Source organism: Andrographis paniculata, unplaced genomic scaffold, assembly GCF_009805555.1.
Source record: "Andrographis paniculata isolate CXL003 unplaced genomic scaffold, ASM980555v1 Contig26END, whole genome shotgun sequence".
Lineage (NCBI taxonomy): Eukaryota > Viridiplantae > Streptophyta > Magnoliopsida > Lamiales > Acanthaceae > Andrographis > Andrographis paniculata.
This window is the reverse complement of record NW_026137557.1, coordinates 560,477-581,966: the sequence shown is the minus strand read 5'-3', so window position 1 is coordinate 581,966 and position 21,490 is coordinate 560,477. Positions and strand designations below refer to the sequence as shown.

Below are 21,490 nucleotides of genomic sequence, written 5' to 3'. Positions count from 1 at the left end.
TTCTGTCCAATGGCCAGTATATTCGAAACTTTAAGCATTCTAATATACTGGCCATTGGACAGAAAAATATAAAAATTGAATGACAACAAAATCACCAAAACCACACATCTTAGAGGCTCAATTCTTGAAGACAGTAATACATACAATTCCAATTATGATGACGAAAACAAACCAAGTAGAGGAATCCTTTAAAGAATGAACACCCTAACAATTGATTTCCTGCATAAAAACTTTTGTAATAATGTAGTCTAATATGTATCACATATACTTTCTTACCAAGTTCAAGCAGTCTTTGGCTTCGATTTAATGCCCTTCACTCTTGAGTACAGGAAAACTCCGGCAAGAGCTATTCCGGTACCTGCACGAGGAGAAGAGAGCCCTAAGAGTCTATACTGATAATGTTTATGGTTATGTTTATTTGTATGTGTGTATATGTTTTTTTTACTATTCAAGTTCTTATTTTTCCTCGAAAGCCCGATATCTATTTTTCATTTAAAATGTCACATCCAACGCATTTTCACCTAAAAATATATACAAACCCCAAACAATAGTAGACAATTGTTTCCGATAAACCATTTGAAACCAAAACATCACTATTCAGTCCGTAATGTTTTCAATAAAAATAAAATATTTTCTCTTATAAAAAATCACATAAAATTAACCAAAATTCAAATAAGAAACTCAAACTAAAACCAAAACCAAACAAACCTGTTGTATATTTTTTTATTCTAAACGTCGCATCTAAAAACATGTTTTATAATTTAAGAAAAAAAAATCTCAAACAAAAATAAGTAAGACATCCAAATTACCAACAAACACACCCACAATCTTTTGGGTGTATATCAGATTTAAAACATTTTAATAAAAGTGTTGGAAGTGATGTTTTTGTAAGAAAGACAAATATTTTACGTTAAAATGGATCAACAAAAACAAGATTGAAAACACATAAATTGTCCGTACCTAGAGCATTGATGGGTGAAACTGGTGTTCGGAAGAAGAGGACAGAAGACACAATGACGACCACCCGCTTAACACAGTTGCCCACAGAATGGGTGACGGGAGATACCCGTTGCAATATCATGTAAGAAATCTGTAGAACCAACTCTAATCAGTCTTTTCATACAGCATGATAAAAATGTCCATTAGATCACGTTAACAATCAGGATGCTAAAATATTTAGTCAGCTTAAAAAATTGGTGCAGAATTTGTAGAACCTTTTTCATTAGCAACTTAATGATGTTTTTGTTTCGATTACATTGAGTGCACTGTATCATGATAGTTTTGACTTTTGATTATTCATGTAAACTTTTCATGGCATTCAAACATATAAGCTTCAATTAGATATTGTCCGTTCTCTAAATGGCATTGCTAGTAAGCAATAGTGATCATATATGTTTTTACAGCAACAAAATTCTAATGTTATAGAAAAAAAAAAATCTTTCAGCAACTTCGAGTTGTTCTCAACTCAAATTATTTTCCATGAAGTAGAAAGCTTTCAATGAATCCATATAGTACGATATAAATTCAAAGCTTGACCAACCAAATCAGCAGAAAATGACTGTGAAGTTAAAGAAGCCGTCAATCTACATGTCTTGATAGTAGGCGGAGTTTACGAAGTACAACCATTTGAGATTGTATGCAGAATGAACAAAAATTTTGAAATTCAACGGGCAAGATTATTTTGTCAATCATTAAAACAGGGAAATATATATATACACCAAACTGAAAGCATGTAAAGTGCAATGCCCGAGAAGATATCAACTTTAAAAAGTTTACCTGTTGATATGCATGGAAGCAGAGGGAGGCGAGGAGTGTCTTAATGTAAATTTGATTGACATCCAACCCCTGATGATAGTAAAAAAAATTGTCTTTAAAATTATTTAGCCAAAGAAAAGATATGAACATAAATGCAATATTCTGATGTAGGTGAGCCAATTAAACTAAATGCATAGCAAATTCACTCACAGCCGCCTGAAGGTAAGAAGGTGTAAACTTGATGCCTTCCATGACAAGAGTCGGAGGTATCATCAGAAAGAAAGACATGATCGTGATTATTGAGAAGAGAGTAATATTGTCGAGGGATTCCTGCGTGAAGAGAAGGTAAGACTGAAGTTTAATAACCGATTAAACCTAGAAGAAAACAAAGCAAAATTTTGTTTCTTTCCATGGTAAAGTGTAAAATTATATTAACAAACAAATAGCTAAACAGAACTTAAGAAATTATCAGAGGTTGTCAAATAGAAATCTCAAAGGTACCTCTTTCTTAACCATGAACTTTTTGCTAAAGACATTGCGAGATTGATTTGTCAAGTTGGATGCCATGGCACTCCAAAAACCGACCCTTCAAAAATAACCATGGTATAAATTGTCTGCAGAAAAATCTCTAGAAAAGTAAGGGAACCCACAGAAATTTTAATTTACCAATTAAAAGATGCCTCAGTCATTGAAGCCAAAGCAACTCCACCCACAACAGGTAGAAGAGAGGAAACTACCCAAATGGTAGGGAACTGTCAGGAAAAGGAAAAGGAATGAATATATGCCATTAAACAATGAGAAATAAGCATGTAAGAAACGAACACATGATGTAAAAAAAACAAAAAAGAGCTCAGAAACCAAGCTGAACATGTCAAGAAAATTAGTGTCCATAATTGGAGTCTTTCACAGTTAAATACATGCCCATAATTGCAGTCTTTCTCCAACTGAATTATCAGGCCTTTTTGCATGACAATTGCTATCTTATTAAAAACAAGCAGGAAACATTCAAGAACAAAGTTACCCAAGTAAGACTAAGCCAGAAGTTAAAACAAGTTATGAATTCCTTCAAGCTCCATTTATAAGTCGTCTAGTAAAAGTTTCACAGTCTAAATAAAGCTTGAAAGCATGAATGAATCACCTCCCCAAGAAACATAGCAGAGAGAACAACTGAAAAGAAAGGCTCCATAGCTTTAATTGTGTGAGTGAACGATACAGACACTTTTCCAAGACTCATGTTGGTGAAGACATTGCCCAATGTATGCACCACCGCTAGTGGAAAAATTGCAACAAGCTGCCAATGATTGAATGATACCATTTACATAAAATTTAAGGTTAGTAAGTGTACTGTATATGAACAGTATCCCGGGGTGGCATAGAGTACCTGTGAACGACTGATTTTTGGCCGTTTGTGAAGATTGAAGGTCCACATCAAAATTATTAGAACAGTCCCCACAGCAAATTGAACAAGAGAAATTGTAATTGGGTAATGATAAACTTTGAGAACCTATGACAGGAATTATACAATCAAACATGGAATCAAGCAACGCACAATTTAATAGTCAAGGCAGAAAACAATAAATTTGAATGTACAAAAAATAGTATCAAGCTTCCAAGAAAATTCAATCTTACCATAATATTAATAATAACAATATCATTAATGATTAACAAATACACCATAGGACCATGTAATTGAAATCCTAACAGGTTCATCAAACAAAGATCCCAACAGTTGAAATGGGAAATATCACAGCCAGCAAAGATGAGTTAGAAAGAAACTAAAACTTCCTTATTCAGAATTACCGAGCTGATTTTGTTGCAAAACGGGGCTGTGAATGAAGAGGATTTTATCACTTGGCTCTAGCGTTCTTTGTTTTGAGATTGCCTCTCTGTCTATCTAACTAGTTTAATCTCCAAAAAAAGGGAATTAACTGCCCATGGGATTGGAAACCTCATGCAATTTTCGTGATTTTTATGCAACTAGGCAAAATGGGTGCATGTAAAATTATATGTGATCCAGGGACAAGCATCAACCTAATGCCATTTTTGCCATTTAAGAAGCATGATCTTTTGCCATTTTTAGTGCCATGAAGGTGAAGAGTAAACATAGTGAAGTATAAATTGTCACTAAATATATGTAAAGACTTGATCTAGAATAATAAATTCTCAATTGGAGCAAATACCTAAGCATGTCAGTGCTACTTAGAAGGATCTTAGTGTGAATTTATCACGGCAAGGAGAAAAGTGTTACCTATCATATTGTCATTACTGGCAACAACGGTAGGAATCTCGTCCCCAAAAGCTTCTTGCATGGCCAGTTCAGGCAAAACTCAAAGCCCTTCTATGTTAAAGTATTTATTGGGTGTTAAGATACCAAAGGAAAACAATATTCTTTCTCAGAAAAAGTATGTACATGATTTGTTGGCAGAAACAGGATAATTGAGAGCTGAACCATATAGCACTCCCATGATTGTAAATCTTCAATTGATAAAAGGAGGATGAACCTTCTGAAGATTTGGAGAGATACAGATTGGTTCATAACTCGTAAGCTAGATTATTTAACAATAACTCAACTAGACATTGTGTATTTTGCAAGTGCAGCAAGTCAATATATGTTATCCCCAACAATTGACCATTGGGACGCTTTCTATGTTACTTAGAAGGGGGTCCAGAGCATGGTATACTATATGGGAATCACATGCATAGAAAAATAGAATGTTTTGCTGATATTGACTGTGCAGGATCTAAGGAAGAACTACATGTGTGTGTTTTGTTGTTGGAGAAACTTATTCTCATGGAAAAGTATGAAGCAATGTGCTGTTTCTTGATCAAGTGCAGAGAGTCAGAATATAGGGCAATGGCACATGTTACACGAGGAATCAAGTGATATATTATTCGGTGAGTGAAGGTGGTCGCAGACACAAAGTTTCAATTCCAGCAAAGTTATATTGTGACAATTCATGCAGTGCAACATATTGCATCTAATCTTGTCTTCTACGAACAACCAAGCATATTCAAGTTGACTGCGGCTTTGCTCACAAAAAGATACAACTTGGTGGAGAGTGGTATGATAATCTTGTATAATTAATGTTAAACCTTAGTTATAGAGAATAGGGTATCGTTATAGGATTAGAGTATCATAATTAAAGGGATTAGCTTATCTACATGCATAATCCCATTCTTCAATGCATATAGAGATCCACTCGTCTTCTCACGATAACAAAGATCAATGCCTAATAATGCCAGCCCCAGGCAGCAATGTGGAGCAAGAGTTCCATTGCATGAACAAGGGTTTGAAATAGAGGTGTTTTACAACAATTTTAAGATTAGTTGCAAAAATGAAGTCCATCAACTACTAATTGCAGCTAGTATTGAGGCATAAATTTCAGAAATACCAATTTTAAGAACAGATTCTAAAATAAAATCTTGAAATAGTGACTCTTTCGTACTCCCCCAATGTAGAGAGACGAAGCTAAGCAATAATTAACCATGCTTAACAAGAACCACCATTGCTGCAATCATGTTGTAATAATAAAAAGAAAATTAGAGAGACAAGAATGCACAGTGCCACTTCAGTGGAGTAAAGTAGTTTGTTGTGTGGTCAGATTGCAATGATGAATCTAAGAGTAACCGAGGAAAGGGGTTATTCCTTCTCTGACTGAGTCTCCTAGAAGCCTACTTGCCGCTAATATAAATATTCTTTACACACACACACATATATATATATATATCATACATAGGAGCTCATACAAATAGAAACCATAGAATTGCCTAAAGGGGTTCATAGCAGCTGAAAATCCTTCCCACTTAGGAAAACACACACCCAAAAAAAAAAAAAAAGCAAGACCAAAAACAGAAAAGATAAAAAACCAAAACCCAAAAACAAAATAAAAGAAAATTAGAAGTCAAGCATACCAAAAACTTGATTGTATGATATTTCATTTTTCATACTTCTCAATTTCTTAATTTCCGTAGAAGTATACATATTATATTCAACATACTTTTTCATTTTCCATTCAAAATATTACCTTCAATCATTACTTCACATTTGCTAAAATAAACAAAATAATAAGAATAATAATAACCAGGTTCAGGTTCTGAAACAGCAGTTAGAACACTAAAGTAGTATAATCACAGAGAAATCTTTACACGTGTAACTCAGAAAACATCAATGGAGGAGAGGAGTAAACAACTATACGACGAAGAAAAATTGACTGCATTTTGTCCGCACAACAAAATATCAAAAAAGCAATTATTCAATTACAACACGGGGAAAACACCAATAGCTTTAACTAAAATTTACAGAGAATTCAGCATTTCATCAGAAAATTCGAACACCAAATTTAGCATAAGAAAACCAACAATTTCTTTGTCAAAATCACACAAAACGAATCTACAGAAAGGTAAAAAAAAAAAAAAAGATAGAAAAAAGGAGACAACCTACCTGCTTGTTATAGATATTGAAGTAGATATTAAAAAGGTACCACAGATTGAAAAGAATCCCCAGAACCAACATATCCCCAAAGCGACTAGACTTCGCGCTCTCTGCCTCTCCGGCGCTCTCCGCCGTGGCTCGAACCACAATGCCGTCCGAACTTCCATTATTAGCGTCAGATATCCACCCGATCGGCTTCAGAGAGCTTCCAATCGCGCTCAATCTCCGGCGCGAAGAAGAATTCGAATTCGACACCACTGTCAACGATGGAGCAGTGGTGATACGGAGCTGCTCCACCGGGGACGGCGAGAGGTGATTACAGCCATTCCTTTCGAAATTCCGGCGAGCGGCGTGGAGCGAGAGGGAGGAGGAGGAAAAAGCTATGGCGGAGCTCTGCATTTTTCTCTGAGGCGGCGGTGCGATTTCGGGAAGCTCCGTCGAAGGGGCAGTCGGAAAATGGGTTTATATACAGGGGATATTCTTGGAATTTTGAGAATGTTTAGGGTCACTTTTTGGAATTGAATAGTCAAAATTGAATCTAAATAGAAATAAATAATATTTAATTTATATTAATATTAATTTTCAATTGAAATATCACATAAAATTATTTTATGTAAATTTATTTTGGTTAGTTGATCTAGGGTGTGTTTGTTTGGGGGATTAGATTAGATTTTCACTATTCATTCAATTTTTTTTTTCTAAAAAGTATCAAATCAAACACTTATTTTATTTTTTATATTATACTAAAAATCAATTTTACATTCAAAACATCACAACACCTATTTATATCACATCATACCACCCGAAAAAACACACCTTTGGTTGATTCATTTTTATTATTTTATTTTATTTCCTAAATGGAATCCGAATCTTCCCACTACAAGAGTCTACAAGAGTCAGTAGTCAATATCAATTTGAAAACTACTTTTTAAATAAAATATCTAAATTTAATGAATTTTTTGACAGGTGAACTAACTTATGTTGAGACATTTATCATTTGGACCCAATCCTTTTATACTATAACATTTTTAAATAATAATAATAATAATAAATTATAGAATATAACAAAAAAAAAATTGAAAAAAAAAAGTATGTAATTTGAAATAGGATGTTACTTTTAATTTTTATTGATATAATTTGTAAGAAAAATAGTACTCCATCCGTCTCAATAGTTCAACATTTCCTTTTTATATGTGTCAATATTTTCAAAATATAAAATAATTAATTATACTTAATCTCTACACCACATTTTATCACATCTCATCACCCAAATAAAAACAAATAAAATATACATTTATCTCTGCATCGTATCACCTAATTTCTAAATTATCTTACTTAATACTACTCACCTAAAAATCCGTGTCCGAAACCAATGTTGCACCTTATTGAAAATCGTACAAAATAAATAGTGTTGATTTGGATTTAAATTAATCGATTAAATTGATTGTGTTTGTTTTTATAAGTTTTTTACTATATATATAATTCTCCTAAAATATCAAATAAAAAATATACAATTTTTTTATATTATATTAAAATCAATTTTATATTTTATCAAATTAATACTCTTATTTATATCATATTAAATATTTATTCAAATTGAAAAGCTTATTCTTCAAACTCAAACCTCCACATTTTTGCTTTCATATTTGTATATTTGTAGTATATTATACAAAAATCAATTTCTTGGTAGCATATAAATTTAGCAAAAAAAATGTTTTGTATTCCTTCTAATATTTTTTTTAGCTTTAAATAATTATTAGATGTGATGTTTTATATTAAATATCATAATTGAATATATTTTTGGAAGAAAAATGACATATTGATAGAAACATAAGTCTTATTTGTGATTATGTCAATTAATATTTTATTTCAAGTCAATTTTAAATAATAATCAAATTACATTAGCGGATCATTATTGTACCTAAACACGGCACATAAGGGTGGCAATTTTGGCCCGTTTGGATTTTTTGTGCCGGATTGGCCCGGTCCATTTTCAATCCTTGCCAGGACAAGCCCAGTCCGGTTTATGGTCGAGCCTAGGAGCCTAGGATATAAGAATTGAACTCATGACCTACAACTAATAAGAAAAAAAATTCAATAAAATTGCATGTTTATTTCTGATATAATGTTAATATATTTATAAAAGTATTTATTAAAAATTTTATTTAATATACTAAAATGGGCTGGGCCAAGCATGGCCCGGCTTCTCGTTGTGTGAGGCTAGACACGGGCTCCCCGAAATTTTTGGACTTATTTTATTAGTTTAAACATAGTTTTTTCGTGTTGAATTTGGATTGAATTTTTAGATCGTATCTATTTTTGTCGGCTCTAACGGCACAAAAGAATATGTTGAAAATTTATTATATTACAAGAATATCAAAACAATTATCGGAAAAAAAAAAACCAATAATCATGTCGAGTCGTACTAAAATATATCTAAAATACGCCCAGTAGTGCGCCTCCAAATCATGATGTAATGTTCCAAAAATAGAACAACGTTTTTCTTTGAATTAGATGACACTCCAACGAACTAAAATAATTGGACAAAGAATTGTGTCGATCGACTTAGGTTTAAAAGAAAGTTTTCGGATTTGTGTCGTACAACTCATCACAAACTTCGCCGAAAAAGCACTCAAGAGAAATAAGCAAGAGAGGAGGTTTCGAAATTGTTGTTTTGGAAAGTGGTGGGAATGACCTTCTATAGGCACTCCACCCTCAGGGTAATTAAGTCGAGTCGAAAATATCGACGTTTAATAATCAGTAATCTTCAAAACTGTCTGCATTAACTCTGATAACCGTTTATTTTATTCATAATGATTGATTTGAAATTTTGAATTCAAATATTTTCTTAAATTTCAATATAATATTTTATTATTTCGATTTGATTTCGGAGCATAATAGACTTCGTCAAGTCTAGCATTCACCAAATTCAAACCTAAACCCACGACCATGATCATGACTTTTAAGTTCGAGACAAAATTCACAGTAGCATACTTTTATCATTATCTGATTGAGGTGGGTGGCATGAGCCGTTTATGACTTAATAGTATTCATATTCTTAAATTATACTAATAATAAAAGTTATATATATAGCTCACATGCATTTCAACTGTTTCAAAAATTACGAATTAAATTAATATAAAATTAAATTTTATAAGTAAATAATTAACTGATTTTCCAACGGAATGCACGTTACAAATTAACACATGAATAATAATAATAATAATAATAATAATAATAATAGACACGAAAGATTTGTGCCGTTGGACGTTGTGATCATGAACTAAACATGCACCCTACGTACATATACATACATACATACATATATATATTATACATACAAAGTCATGCATATATATATCTATACATTTCTCTCTCTATATATATATACGAATGATATGTGTGTGTGAGAGAGAAGATTGGTTAAGAATGATTTAGAGTGAGAGAGAGAACAAAAATAGAGGGAATAATAATTAAACATGAATTTGTAGAGGTGATTGATGTGTGTTGGATTCATACATTATTTCTGCTTTCTCGCTCATGCTTTCTTTGTGTAACAATTATACATGAATACATACATTCCTCGCTCTCTCTCTCTCTATATATATATTTTTTTCATTTTATGTACTTATTACTTTTTTCGCGGTGGGGGCGATCGATAAGAGCGCAAATATTTGTAAGTTTTATAGTCTATCGATCGAGTATTCATTTTAATTTTCTAAAATAAAACAATATATATATATGTCTTCAGTTATTAATTTTTGTATGTTATTTACATTCGTATTATCGATACAGTGACGACAACGACGATAAAATTTGAAACACAAGTGCTAACTTTTGTAGGTAATTTTATGTTATTACTTCATTTTTATCTGCTATTAATATATATATATATATATAGTCGCGGATCTTTAGGATTGTACTTATTTAATTGAGTCAGCATATCATATAAAAATAATCAACATATATTATATACTATCATAACATGTTTATGATAACATATATTATGTTACAACTCAGCATATGATATCTTATAACGTTGTGTTATATAAAAATATATGTTGTATGCATTTATATGATATACCGGTTCAATCAAATTAACACTATACTGATTTGATTGAATCAGTATTCTCTATCTATCTATCTATCTCTCTATATATATATCTATCAATTTTATCATTTTAGTTTGTTGTCTGCTCTAATTTATGAATTTAAAATAAAATACTTTTAAATTTCATTTAAAATTACAATTATATTGCTCTCTATTAATTATATTTTCAAAGATATTTAAACCTTACACATGATCACAAATAAACAAATAGAAACATATATATATATATATAATAATTAACAATCCAATAGTTAATTCATGTATAGTAATTATACATAAATTAATCAAACGCTATTTATTAGAGAGTGTCACGTGACCAGATAAGAATGTCACGTGACCGGCAAATGCGTAAATAAGGAAGGACACGAGAAAAGCGCATTTGTGGTGTAACGCGGTTGCTTTGGGCCAAAGTTACGCTTAATCAACACATATGAAGAAACGCTACTTCTTCTAAATAACGACTTTCTTCATTTTAATAGCGACTTTAGTTGTCCAATCCAACTCTCATATTTTCCAAGACTTTAATAGCACCCTTTCCCATCAAACTTTATTTATTTAAAATAATAATAATAATAATAAATAATATGATCTTATTTTCACAAAGATATTTTGAATATATACATATTAGAATATATATATATATATATGACCCAATTAATACATATATATATATATACACACTCTATTACTATTTTTTCTAGTATTATTATTTGTGATATACTTGAATAATTAGTACCATTTTAAAATAGATTTTCAAAATAAATTAATGCATGGTAACTAAATTTATAGCTTATTATTTTTAAAATAAGTCTAGCTTGAAACACACGTATTCCATGAATTAATAGTTATATTATTATATAATATAAAACTCTATTACTTATTAATTTTTTATTTTTTTTTAAAAAAATATTCTTGCTTTTTCTTCACATTTTCATTTTGTCCTCATTTATTTCAAGGTTTTTTTAAAAAAATAAATAAAAAAAAAAAATCAACTTGAATGTTAATACAAAGACCCACAAAATTTAATTGTCGATCCAAAATTGCACGGCACTCGTAAATTAAGCTCTATTCTCTGTCAGATTTTTCCTTCTCAAATTTTTTTTTTCTATTTCTATTGAAATATAAAACTCACATTTAATCACTATTCACCTAAAAAAAATCAATAAAATTTAAAAAAATCAAAACACACAAATATATATATATATATATATTGTGGGTCAATGGTCATTGCTTTGTAGATGCAAAACATGTCTCGAAATCAATGGAATTTTATTTATTTCAATTTATTTTTATTACCTTTGGTAAAATCAAGAACCAAAAAATATTTTGGACCACTTTTGAATGGTGTTCCCAAATTTAGGTCCAAATTGTGAAATAAAGATATTCAAACTAAACACTTGGGGCAGGTGGGTCATTTCTTCTTTAACTTCTTTTCAACCCATACCACCATTCAAGGGGTGGGGTGGGGTGGGGTGGGGTAGGGTGCGGGGTGTAAGAAAATCCATTCTTTATCTCCCAAAATAACAATAAAGAGTGAAAGAGTGGAATATTAAGACAGTGCAATTAACCCCTTTTATACAGGTGCTTTTATTCCCTACAAACCATATGTATAAATTTTAATCAAATAGTATATGAGTGTTCCCAACAGAATCCACCCCCACACCCCCCCCCCCCCCCCCCCCCCCCCCCAACCCCACCCGATAAAAGACTCAAATCAAGGCTGCAAAACTGTACAAGAAAAGATGACAAGTCCTACATTGGTAACATGCTATAGAATATATATATATATATATGCATGGAATATAGAGATGCATGAGATTTTAAACCAATCCCTTTTGTGGGATCTCATCAGATAAACAAATCTACACATAACACAATATATATATATATACACATATATGTATCTATAGTATAGCTAAACTTATACCATAATTAACTAAAATTTTCATCTACTTAGAATGTTACCTTTAATTTATCACAACTTGGGGAAAAAAATGATAAAAGAACATAAGATTTGTTTATTTTGCTTCTAAACTCAAATTTCTATTATTTCAAAAAAAAAAAAAAAAATCTCTAATAATATTACATCTTGCATTATTTTAATATTAAATTCAAACTAAATTTTTTTCAAAGCCATCAAAAAATGTCACTATTTTGAAACAACATATAATCTAGTATAATTTCTAATTTTACATTAAAATAATAATTTTCTAATATCCAATCATACAAGCATAACTTTCAATGCAGCTCTCTTTAAATATGTTTTTGGAAAAATAACCCTATAACTAGTTTGTGTCACAAAATCTTGTATTAAATATTTAATTTTTTATTATTTTTAAAAATTTTCAAAAATCCAAAAACTTGTATGCTATAGAAGGTGAGGAAAAGAATGAAGCTTATAGGGAAAGCCCACCAATATTACCTTTATATTTATTTTATTTTAATAAATAAATAAATGTATTGTTCAAATGAAGGAAGCAAAGCATCTTCTTCTTCCTTGTTTCTGTGCCTTGTCCATTTATTGTTATTCTCTCTTCTTCTTCCTTTGCTTTCAATCAACCTTTCTCTCTCTCTCTCTCTCTCTCTCTCTCTCTCTCTCTGCCATGGAAGAATCTCTGCTTGCTTAATCCAATTAACCTCTCTCTTTGCTTCTTCTTCTTCTTCTTCTTCTTCATCTTCATCTTCTCTGGTTTTGTTTAATATTTGCAGCAATGGCGGCATAAGAAGGCCTGTCTCCTTACTTCCTACATAAGCCTTCTCTGCCCTAATTTCTACATCCTCAAAATTCCATTGATTCATTGCTTCGATTCTTCCTGTAATCGAAATTTGTTTCAATTTTTAGTCTGAACTCAGACAGGCAAAAGGATGAACTTCTTCACATCTACATAAACCTTCCCTGCCCTAATTGTAACATTCCTTGCAATTGATTGATTGTTTCGATAATTCGTCGATTGTCTGATTCCGACAGGCAACAAAGGATGAGCTTCCTGACATTTATAACCGGCTCGACGAAGTCGTGGCAGCCGGGGATGACAGTCGACACCACCACGGCGGCGTATTGGCTGAATTGGAGAGTCGTTCTCTGTTCCATTTGGATATTAATGTCGATGGTTTTCGCATCGATTCTTATTTCCAAATACGAATGTCGCAACTCCGCCGCCGCCGGTGATAATCGACGGAGGGACGAACCCCCGCCGCCGCCGCCACCGGGACTCGTGTACGAGGATGAAGTATGGAAGCCCTGTCTGGAAAGCATCCATCCTTCATGGCTGCTTGCATTTAGAGCATTTGCATTTTGTATACTCCTCCTAATGCTCATTCTCAACGTTGTCGTCGACGGCGGGAGCATCTTCTACTTCTACACACAGTACGTCAGAAAAAAGCTCGATTCAGTTCTACTCGTTAATTAATTCCTTCTTAATGAATTCCGATCCTTAATGTTGTCTTTTCGAACAGGTGGACTTTTACGCTGATCACTATCTACTTCGCCGTGAGTAATTCGGGAATCCTTTTTCATGTCCGAACAGATTTCCATTGTCTTACATCGAATTCCATTGCAGTTCGGGACATTGCTATCCGTGCGCGGATGCATTACCTACAGCAATACCGGCAGCCAAAACGATTTCGACGCTGAGAATGCCACCAAAGGCATTGTCCTAAATCAAGAACCGCGGGAAAAGGCCGGATTTTTAGCTTATATCTTCCAGATCATTTTTCAGGTTAGCGAAACGACTCCAACATTCTTACAACCTTTTAACGCCCGCGAGCGAATGGGGATTCTAATTTCTAATAGCTTCTCGATTTCTGTTAAGATGAATGCAGGAGCTGTGATGCTGACAGACACCGTGTTCTGGTTCATAATCGTGCCCTTTCTCGCCATCAAAGACTACAATCTCAACTTTGTAAGAACTTCCCAAAGCTGCTCCTACACATATCATTACATCCTGTTGCAAGCAAATAATATAATGTCCGAAATCTTGTGCAGTTGATCATAAACATGCACTCGATAAACGCCATTTTCTTGCTGGTCGAGACAACCTTAAACAGCCTGGTAAGACCTAAGAAAGTCACTTATTAATAACTACTTACAAATCTCTCACCATTGCTGCTATTATGTATTTTATTGCAGAGATTCCCTTGGTTTCGGATCGGATACTTCTTTCTATGGACTTGTGTCTACGTCGTTTTCCAGTGGATAGTCCACGCCTGTGTTTCGATCTGGTAAGTTCTTGCTAACTCAGTTACCCTAACGATACTAAATTTGGCAACACTAATCCTATTGTCTGTGAAAATCCTAAATCCTATGTTTCAAAATGTGATCTCGAGGTTTAAACTATAGCTTAGGGATTCATCCTAATCACATTCATGTCAAAAAATGTCGAAAAATCCTAAATCCTATGATTTAGGGATTCAGCCTAATCACATTCTTCGATCGTGAGTCTCCATTTATGTCGAATCCTTACATTGTATGAAAATTCTAATCCTCTGTATCTTACAATACTTGAAATAAACTATGCTAAAACTGCAAGTTAGAGTAAATGTAAAGCCAAAATTAGGGGCTAAAATTGAAACAAGACATTCTGTTAGAACTAAAGATGCTTTTTTCGCCACATTCCGTGTGCACCTCATTAATAAACGCTAGTCTTCTCTAAACAGGTGGCCTTATCCTTTCCTCGACTTGTCTTCTTCATACGCGCCGCTATGGTAAGTAAACATCATATGTTCTAATTATTTCAGTCCATTTCTGTTTACATAGATTATTCATCAACAGTAGCTTTTTCAAATAATATCAATCAAACACTTTGTACCCCTCACAAAAAATATATCAAATACTCGACTTTTTACTATTTCCAAAATTTTACACTTTCGGAACTATTTATCAATAACTTAAAAAAATCTCAGCAAGTACATATTCTCCATAGAAAACAACATATCAAATACTAATGGCAAAATTGTCTGTAACTCCCTTGTACTTTCGAAACTCAGCGTACATTTCATCTTTACTTTAAAAATTGCATGACGCCACTTATACTTTGAAAAAAGTTACATGAAATCCCTCCGTGGTTTCGAAACTTAGCGTAAATCCTTATTAAAAATTGCATAGCACCCTCTTATACTTTAAAAAATATTGCATGAAACCCCCCATCACGCAAAAAAATATAGATAGGAAATCATCTTCTCATCACACCAGGGAAGTTTCATGGCGGTGGAGCTTCATGCAACGTTTTTTAAAGTATAAAGAGGTGACATGCAATTTTTAAAGTATAGAAAGATTTTACGCTGAATTTCGAAACTATAGGGGAGTTATAAGTAATATTACCAATACTAATTTTATTATTCTCAAATTTTTTCAAGGCTTCAAAAGTCTTTGTCTAAAGGGAATACTTCCAAACCTTCTATCTAACAAACAGAAGTTTTTTTACCAAATCTATGCAGGTATTCTACAGTAGCATTGATGCACATACCGTGCTTCGGGATTTTCCTATTAATAATGAAGGCAAAGCACTTTTTGCTGTCTAAGTGGTTTCCGCAGTCGTACAGAGGTGTGCCGAGTTAATTCTTACTAAAACGCAGCACAAAGATTTCAGGGACATTACAGTAGCTTCAGAGGCAAAAAGCATAGCAACCGGAATTCAAATAGAAAAGGCGAGAAATGATCAAAACATAGCAGATGCACAGTAGAAAATGTCAATAAAAATTCGCAATATATCTTCCAATGTTACAAAAGTTTCAAACATTTTGATAACAAACAATGTTATACATAACATACAACAAGAATCGAATCTATACTCTTGTAAACTATGTACAGACAGTCCGAGGAAAACATGGGGTGATTCTTTTAGATGCAGTTTTGCCATTTATTACAGACAGATTTTTTTTATTTTTATTTTTACTTATTTTATGCATGCCATGCCAATGAGTGTCTAAGGCTTTGTTTACATATCTTTTCAAATTACTTTTCGCACTATTCATAACATCATAAAATATTTATATTACATCAAATATTTATTTTCTATACAAAACATTGTATACAACATTTAATTACATCACATCAAATTTTTTTTTTCAATTTTTTACTATTTTCAAAACTCTCAGAAACTCCAAAACACTTCCAGAAATTATCTAATCACACGTATAGGTGAGTTTGGTACAGAAAAATGGAGCCATAGAAATTGAAATATCTCAATTTCTCTTGTTTATTTGAGTAAGATAAAATTAAAATTGAAAAATAAAAATTCTCAATTTCTGCTTTTATTTTTCTTCCACATGTAGATATGGAAAGAAATAAAAATTCAGAAATACAGGATGGGTGTGTTCGTTTAAAGGATTTATCCAAAATCCTACTATTCATCCAATTTCCCCCCTTTCCCCCAAAAACATCAAATCAAATACTCATTTTTTATTTTTTATATTATACTAAAAATTAATTTTACATTTAAAACATCACATCATACAACTATTACAATTCAAAATTTTTATTATTCAAAGCCTAACTCAAAATTCAATCCCTCAAACAACCACACCCGATGTGTTCATTTGGTTATTTTTTCTATACCATTCAACTATCATAATTCACTGTAAACAGACATTATTTTCTCTTACAAAACATCACATTCATATTACTATTCAAATAAAAAAACCAAAGCTAAAAAAAAATAAAAAATTACCAACTAAACAAACCATTGGATTTCCACTTCACTAAAATCCTCTCTCATCCAATCTATCATCTCCTTCCTATCGATTCACCTTCAATTTTTCATTCCACTAGAAAGCAATATATCATCTCCTTCGTATTGATACATTACATTTCTCAACTCAATTATTTAATTTTAACAAACAAATTAATCAATTTGCGCTATATGTTAATTCCTTCTATCTTCAATTCTATTATTGTCTATCATTTCTCTACAATTTTATTTTCTATAATGTTTCCAGCATTACATCAGAAAATGAGTGTAATTAAAATACGTTCATTCAAACCGTCCTATATACAAAGAACAAGAACAAATACTAGAATCTCCTAATTTCAAGCTAGATTACAAAGAATACACTCACACACAGGAGCAATATGAATGTTAAACATATATCGAAAGAATGCACAGAAGGAAAAGAGCAAGTACCTTGGCAGGCTTCATGATGGTATCGACAATTTGTGTTTCTTATACACCAGTTGATGGGAGTTCAGAGAGTCATGTTTGGTAATGAACCCATTAAAATAATGTTATCAGATCCCCTCAACTCCTGTTTCCTAACAGCCTGAGACCTTCCGGGCATTACCTTGGCGAACAATCCAGCAAGAAACCCGTTTCCGTTGTCAGATTCTGCTACTGTTTGTTCCAGTTGATTTGAATTACAATGAGCTCCTTCGCCGACAGTTTGCTTCACCTTCTCTTGCTTAAAACGAGCACCACAAGGACAACTAGCTATTTTCTTGAAGCAATCCTTGTGGAAAATTGACTTACAAGATCTACACTTTTTACACTCTCCTTCCTGTTCATTGCAATTTTCACAAATCAGGAGCTACATACATATAATGGAATTTCACGTCATTTACTCTTTTCTTTGTTCCCATGGAATAATGAATAATTACGTGCCTGGAATGGAAAAATGAGAGAAAGTGGATTGTCGCAGTCTTTTCGAGCATTACAGGGAATACCGGAATCGTAGCACACAAGACACTGCTCGGTTATATGTTCCAGGATCTTCCTTGAGACAGATTCAACCATTGCCGGTAGTGCTGTAATCCAAAAAAGTAAAACATTACCTATCAAAGAACATGGTATTTCTAAGTATCGCCATCACTAATAAAACAAAAGAAGGATCGTCATCTGATAGGTGTCCCTTCTATGGAAACCACTAAAGCCACCATCTCAAACTCAATACCCAAAATCTTTCGAAACAGCAATTTCTGGTTTCGCAATACTATTCTTCCTTCTCAGAACAATGGAATTACATTTCACATAAATTTGAAGTGTCTTGAAATAGAAAATTAGATAATATATGTATAACTTCACCTGAAAATACTCCTTTGGATAAATCGATGAGGTCTCGAAGAGCAAAAAAATCATTGCTTTCAAGAATATATTTTCGAGATCCCAGCCCTTTGTAAATGGATCTACGAAATGGGCATCGGACATACGGTACCATTGCTCTTATTCTATTCCTGATATTTGCCACATGTTGCAATGTTGGGACTTTCGAAAACAGGAAAGGATTGACAGCGCTAACACAAAGCATTGGCTGCAACAGAAGAATCACAATTAATAAAAACAGAAACTGTAAAATACACATAGAACACGAAACAATTCTAAAAAAATACCTTATCACTAATAGAATCTAGAAACGATTTAGCCAGCTGCGACACAGGATATCGAGTAAAATCCCAATAATGCAGAACTCTAGCAGGCAAAACAGCATAATCATTGTTATGGCATGACGAGCAGAATAACTGGCCGCTGTACTCGCAAAGACGGGGCTTGCCCCATCCTAGCGCCTGAACAAATTCCCGGACCCTTGTTCTCCCATCATCGAAATTCTTGTGGCATCCGGCACACCTATAGTGCTGCTCATCCAGCATCTGTTTCATCGATTTCGGAGCTGGAATGTGAACTATAAGCGATATGGTCTTTCCTAGGGTGGAAAATTTGTCCATTTGTGAGTCTTTGTTAGCAGTCGGAGACTGAATTGCACTTATTCTAGTTGCCGGTGAATCAGGCGCCTCTTCTGAAGGACAGAGGAAATCGAGGAGTGCATTGTGGCAACCCGACAAGAATTTAGGGTCAATGACGGATTGCAAACACTCTTGGATAAGGACACTCCTATCTGCAACAACCCCGGGCGAAGCATTAGCGAAGATCTTTCTAGATTCTTTTTCGACAGCAGACCAAGGTGAAGGAAGAGTCCAGCCATGGTCGGTAAACAGTTTCTTCAATCGGAAATACAGAGCGTTAAAGTCACGGTAACGACGCTCCACCTCCCAATGGTCTGTCCCGTTCGACACTCTCATCAGATACACGGTGTATCGCTGCACTCCAACCAGCCGCTCACTGAATGACACGTCCCCTTTCTTTTGTCTAGCTCCTACAACCTCGATCCAATCAATTCTACGAGGCTGCGGCATCGAATTGTATGTGTGTTCTGTACCTGACGTAGAAGCACTCGAACCACCATCTCTTGGTGCCCGACGAAATTGAGGTTGATGAATCCTACTAGCAAACCTTGACCCCATGGATTCACCCGCATCGAGCAGTATATCTTGCATATCATCAACAATTTCGTCGTATAATCCATTCAATCCGAATCGCCGTGACTGTAATCGATTAAAACAATGTCATTTAATGCTGTCAAAAGATCATAATCCGCCAGGCAACATATTGTTGAATAAACATACCTTATCCGGGACAAAATGATCTTCAATTTGATCAAATTTAAAGTCGGAATTCTTCTTCGTTGCAACATTTAATGCAATTAATCTCTCGTCTTCAGCTAATCTGGTTTCTTGTGTTTCCTTACCCTTCCCCCGTGCAAAATGATGGTTACTGTCGACAGATTCAGACAATGGCTCCAATACCATGCTTGTCTCTAGAAAGTCGGAGTTTTTCAACACAGCATCACAATGTACGGGCACGGCCTTAGTTGTGTCTTCCTTTCCCACTCGATTCTTGTCTCTTTGAAACATATCCGAATCGAGATTGTATCCAATATACTCAGCCAACTCATCCATGTCACTGACTTCATCTTTTGCACGACTCAATGATAGAGCATTCATATCTCCCTCTGCTGATTCAACAACACCTCCAGCTCGACTACAAGCTTCCAGCCTACTTCCAAGCTCATTCTCATTTCCTTTCCCGATCAAATGTCCACAAGAAACTGAACTGGGAGCACTCAAACTCGACGTCCCAACACCAATGTCATCCCAAACAATTGAATCAAGTGCATTTTCTTGAACAGAATCGTTGCTAAATGCCACTTCCGAATTCATAGCTAATCGATTCCTTTGAATGCTAGAATGAACGTCATCCTGATTTCTATCCCAAACAATCGAATCAAGTGCATTTTCTTGAACAAAATCGTCCCAATCATCAGCGCCGAATGCCACTGCTGAATCCATAGCTAATCGATCCTTGTCCCGCCGATTTCCACCATTAAAACCTGCATTCTCCCCAAAGTAAAAACCACTCCTCCTCTCATCATCACTGCCACAGCCAAACATCGAGTCCTCCCCTTCCGAATGCTCCGATCTCGACGAAGCATCAGCCTCACTCTCATCAGATAAATTCCTATGCTCATCTCCATCAATTCCCACGCCTGAAACTCCACCATTGTTAATCCCAACCTTACTCACTGCAAAACCCTCAGCTCTTTCATTGCCATGGCAGAATCCATTCCCCTTCTCAGATTCTCGATACGCGGATAACAATCTCTCAGCTCTGAAACTCTTAAACGCGCTATTTTCGCCCCCGAGCTTGAAGCCTTTCAGCGACCAAACATCAGCATCTTTCAACGAATTGCTACGAGAATTAGGGGTTCCCATGGCGGAGCTTGCGCTACAGTACCTTTCGTACTCCGATTCGCCTCCGCAGGATGAGTAGTGCGATAAATCATCTCCGCCGTCCGATTCTCGATCACACGGAGAGGCGACCGCAGACTTCTCCTCAGCCCCCTCTCCGTTTATCATTTTTTCTTTTTTTTTTTTCCTACTCAATATGTCTGAAGCTTCAGCGACGCCGGTAAAGCAACAAGGAGGGCCAATCCAGTGCTTACGCCGCCGGAATCATCGAATTGAATTGCGGCGAAGGGATGGACACGAGAGTGGTGTAGGTTTTCAAGATTCAGGAAGACATGGGCAGAATTGATCGATGTAGGAGGACATTTCAGATCTTGAAGATGGACGGTAGGATTTGAATCCTAAAGTCGCTACTCGCTCTGTCTAGTTTCAATGCCTGAAAACGCGACTTTGGATATACTGGTGTCAAATAAGGCTGGGTTAGGTGCATAGCAACGGAGATTGAGAAATTATTACTCCCACAATGTAGCCTTCACTTTTTCATTTCTGTTTATCTTTATTATGTTATTTTATTTTTTTATTAAACTAATTAATTAGTTAGTTAAAATAATTTGTATATAATTAAAATACCTAATTAATCTAACTAAAAAAATCAAAACACTAAAATTTATAACTCTTAGAA

At 34.1% G+C, this 21,490-nt stretch overlaps 3 protein-coding genes across 4 annotated transcripts; 1 reads left to right on the top strand and 2 right to left on the bottom strand.

The window, feature by feature from the left end:
- Positions 1-91: 91 nt before the first annotated feature.
- LOC127246117 (triose phosphate/phosphate translocator, non-green plastid, chloroplastic-like) lies at positions 92-6,700 on the bottom strand. The gene is made up of 9 exons (XM_051267347.1): positions 6,197-6,700; positions 3,137-3,259; positions 2,894-3,046; positions 2,422-2,507; positions 2,257-2,341; positions 1,966-2,085; positions 1,777-1,845; positions 961-1,090; positions 92-358 (listed from the first exon to the last, which is right to left on the bottom strand). The coding sequence occupies exons 1-9, from the start codon at positions 6,584-6,586 to the stop codon at positions 282-284; spliced, it is 1,233 nt and encodes a 410-aa protein (XP_051123304.1). The 5' UTR covers positions 6,587-6,700; the 3' UTR covers positions 92-281.
- A 6,576-nt stretch (positions 6,701-13,276) lies between these two features.
- Positions 13,277-16,164, top strand: LOC127246035 (uncharacterized). The gene is made up of 8 exons (XM_051267214.1): positions 13,277-13,665; positions 13,755-13,788; positions 13,859-14,017; positions 14,111-14,200; positions 14,284-14,349; positions 14,428-14,519; positions 14,955-15,002; positions 15,735-16,164. The coding sequence occupies exons 1-8, from the start codon at positions 13,277-13,279 to the stop codon at positions 15,853-15,855; spliced, it is 999 nt and encodes a 332-aa protein (XP_051123171.1). The 3' UTR covers positions 15,856-16,164.
- Positions 14,011-21,175, bottom strand: LOC127246034 (uncharacterized). 2 transcript variants are annotated; one of them, XR_007837593.1, is made up of 6 exons: positions 19,690-21,175; positions 18,619-19,608; positions 18,314-18,539; positions 17,890-18,036; positions 17,420-17,785; positions 14,011-14,242 (listed from the first exon to the last, which is right to left on the bottom strand). XR_007837593.1 is itself a non-coding variant. In XM_051267213.1 (5 exons), the coding sequence occupies exons 1-5, from the start codon at positions 20,977-20,979 to the stop codon at positions 17,481-17,483; spliced, it is 2,958 nt and encodes a 985-aa protein (XP_051123170.1). In that variant the 5' UTR covers positions 20,980-21,175; the 3' UTR covers positions 17,237-17,480. The 2 variants fall into 2 exon arrangements, 1 of the variants encoding a protein (XP_051123170.1); XM_051267213.1 differs by lacking the exon at positions 14,011-14,242 and having other exon boundaries at positions 17,237-17,785.
- Between the last annotated feature and the right edge of the window lie 315 nt (positions 21,176-21,490).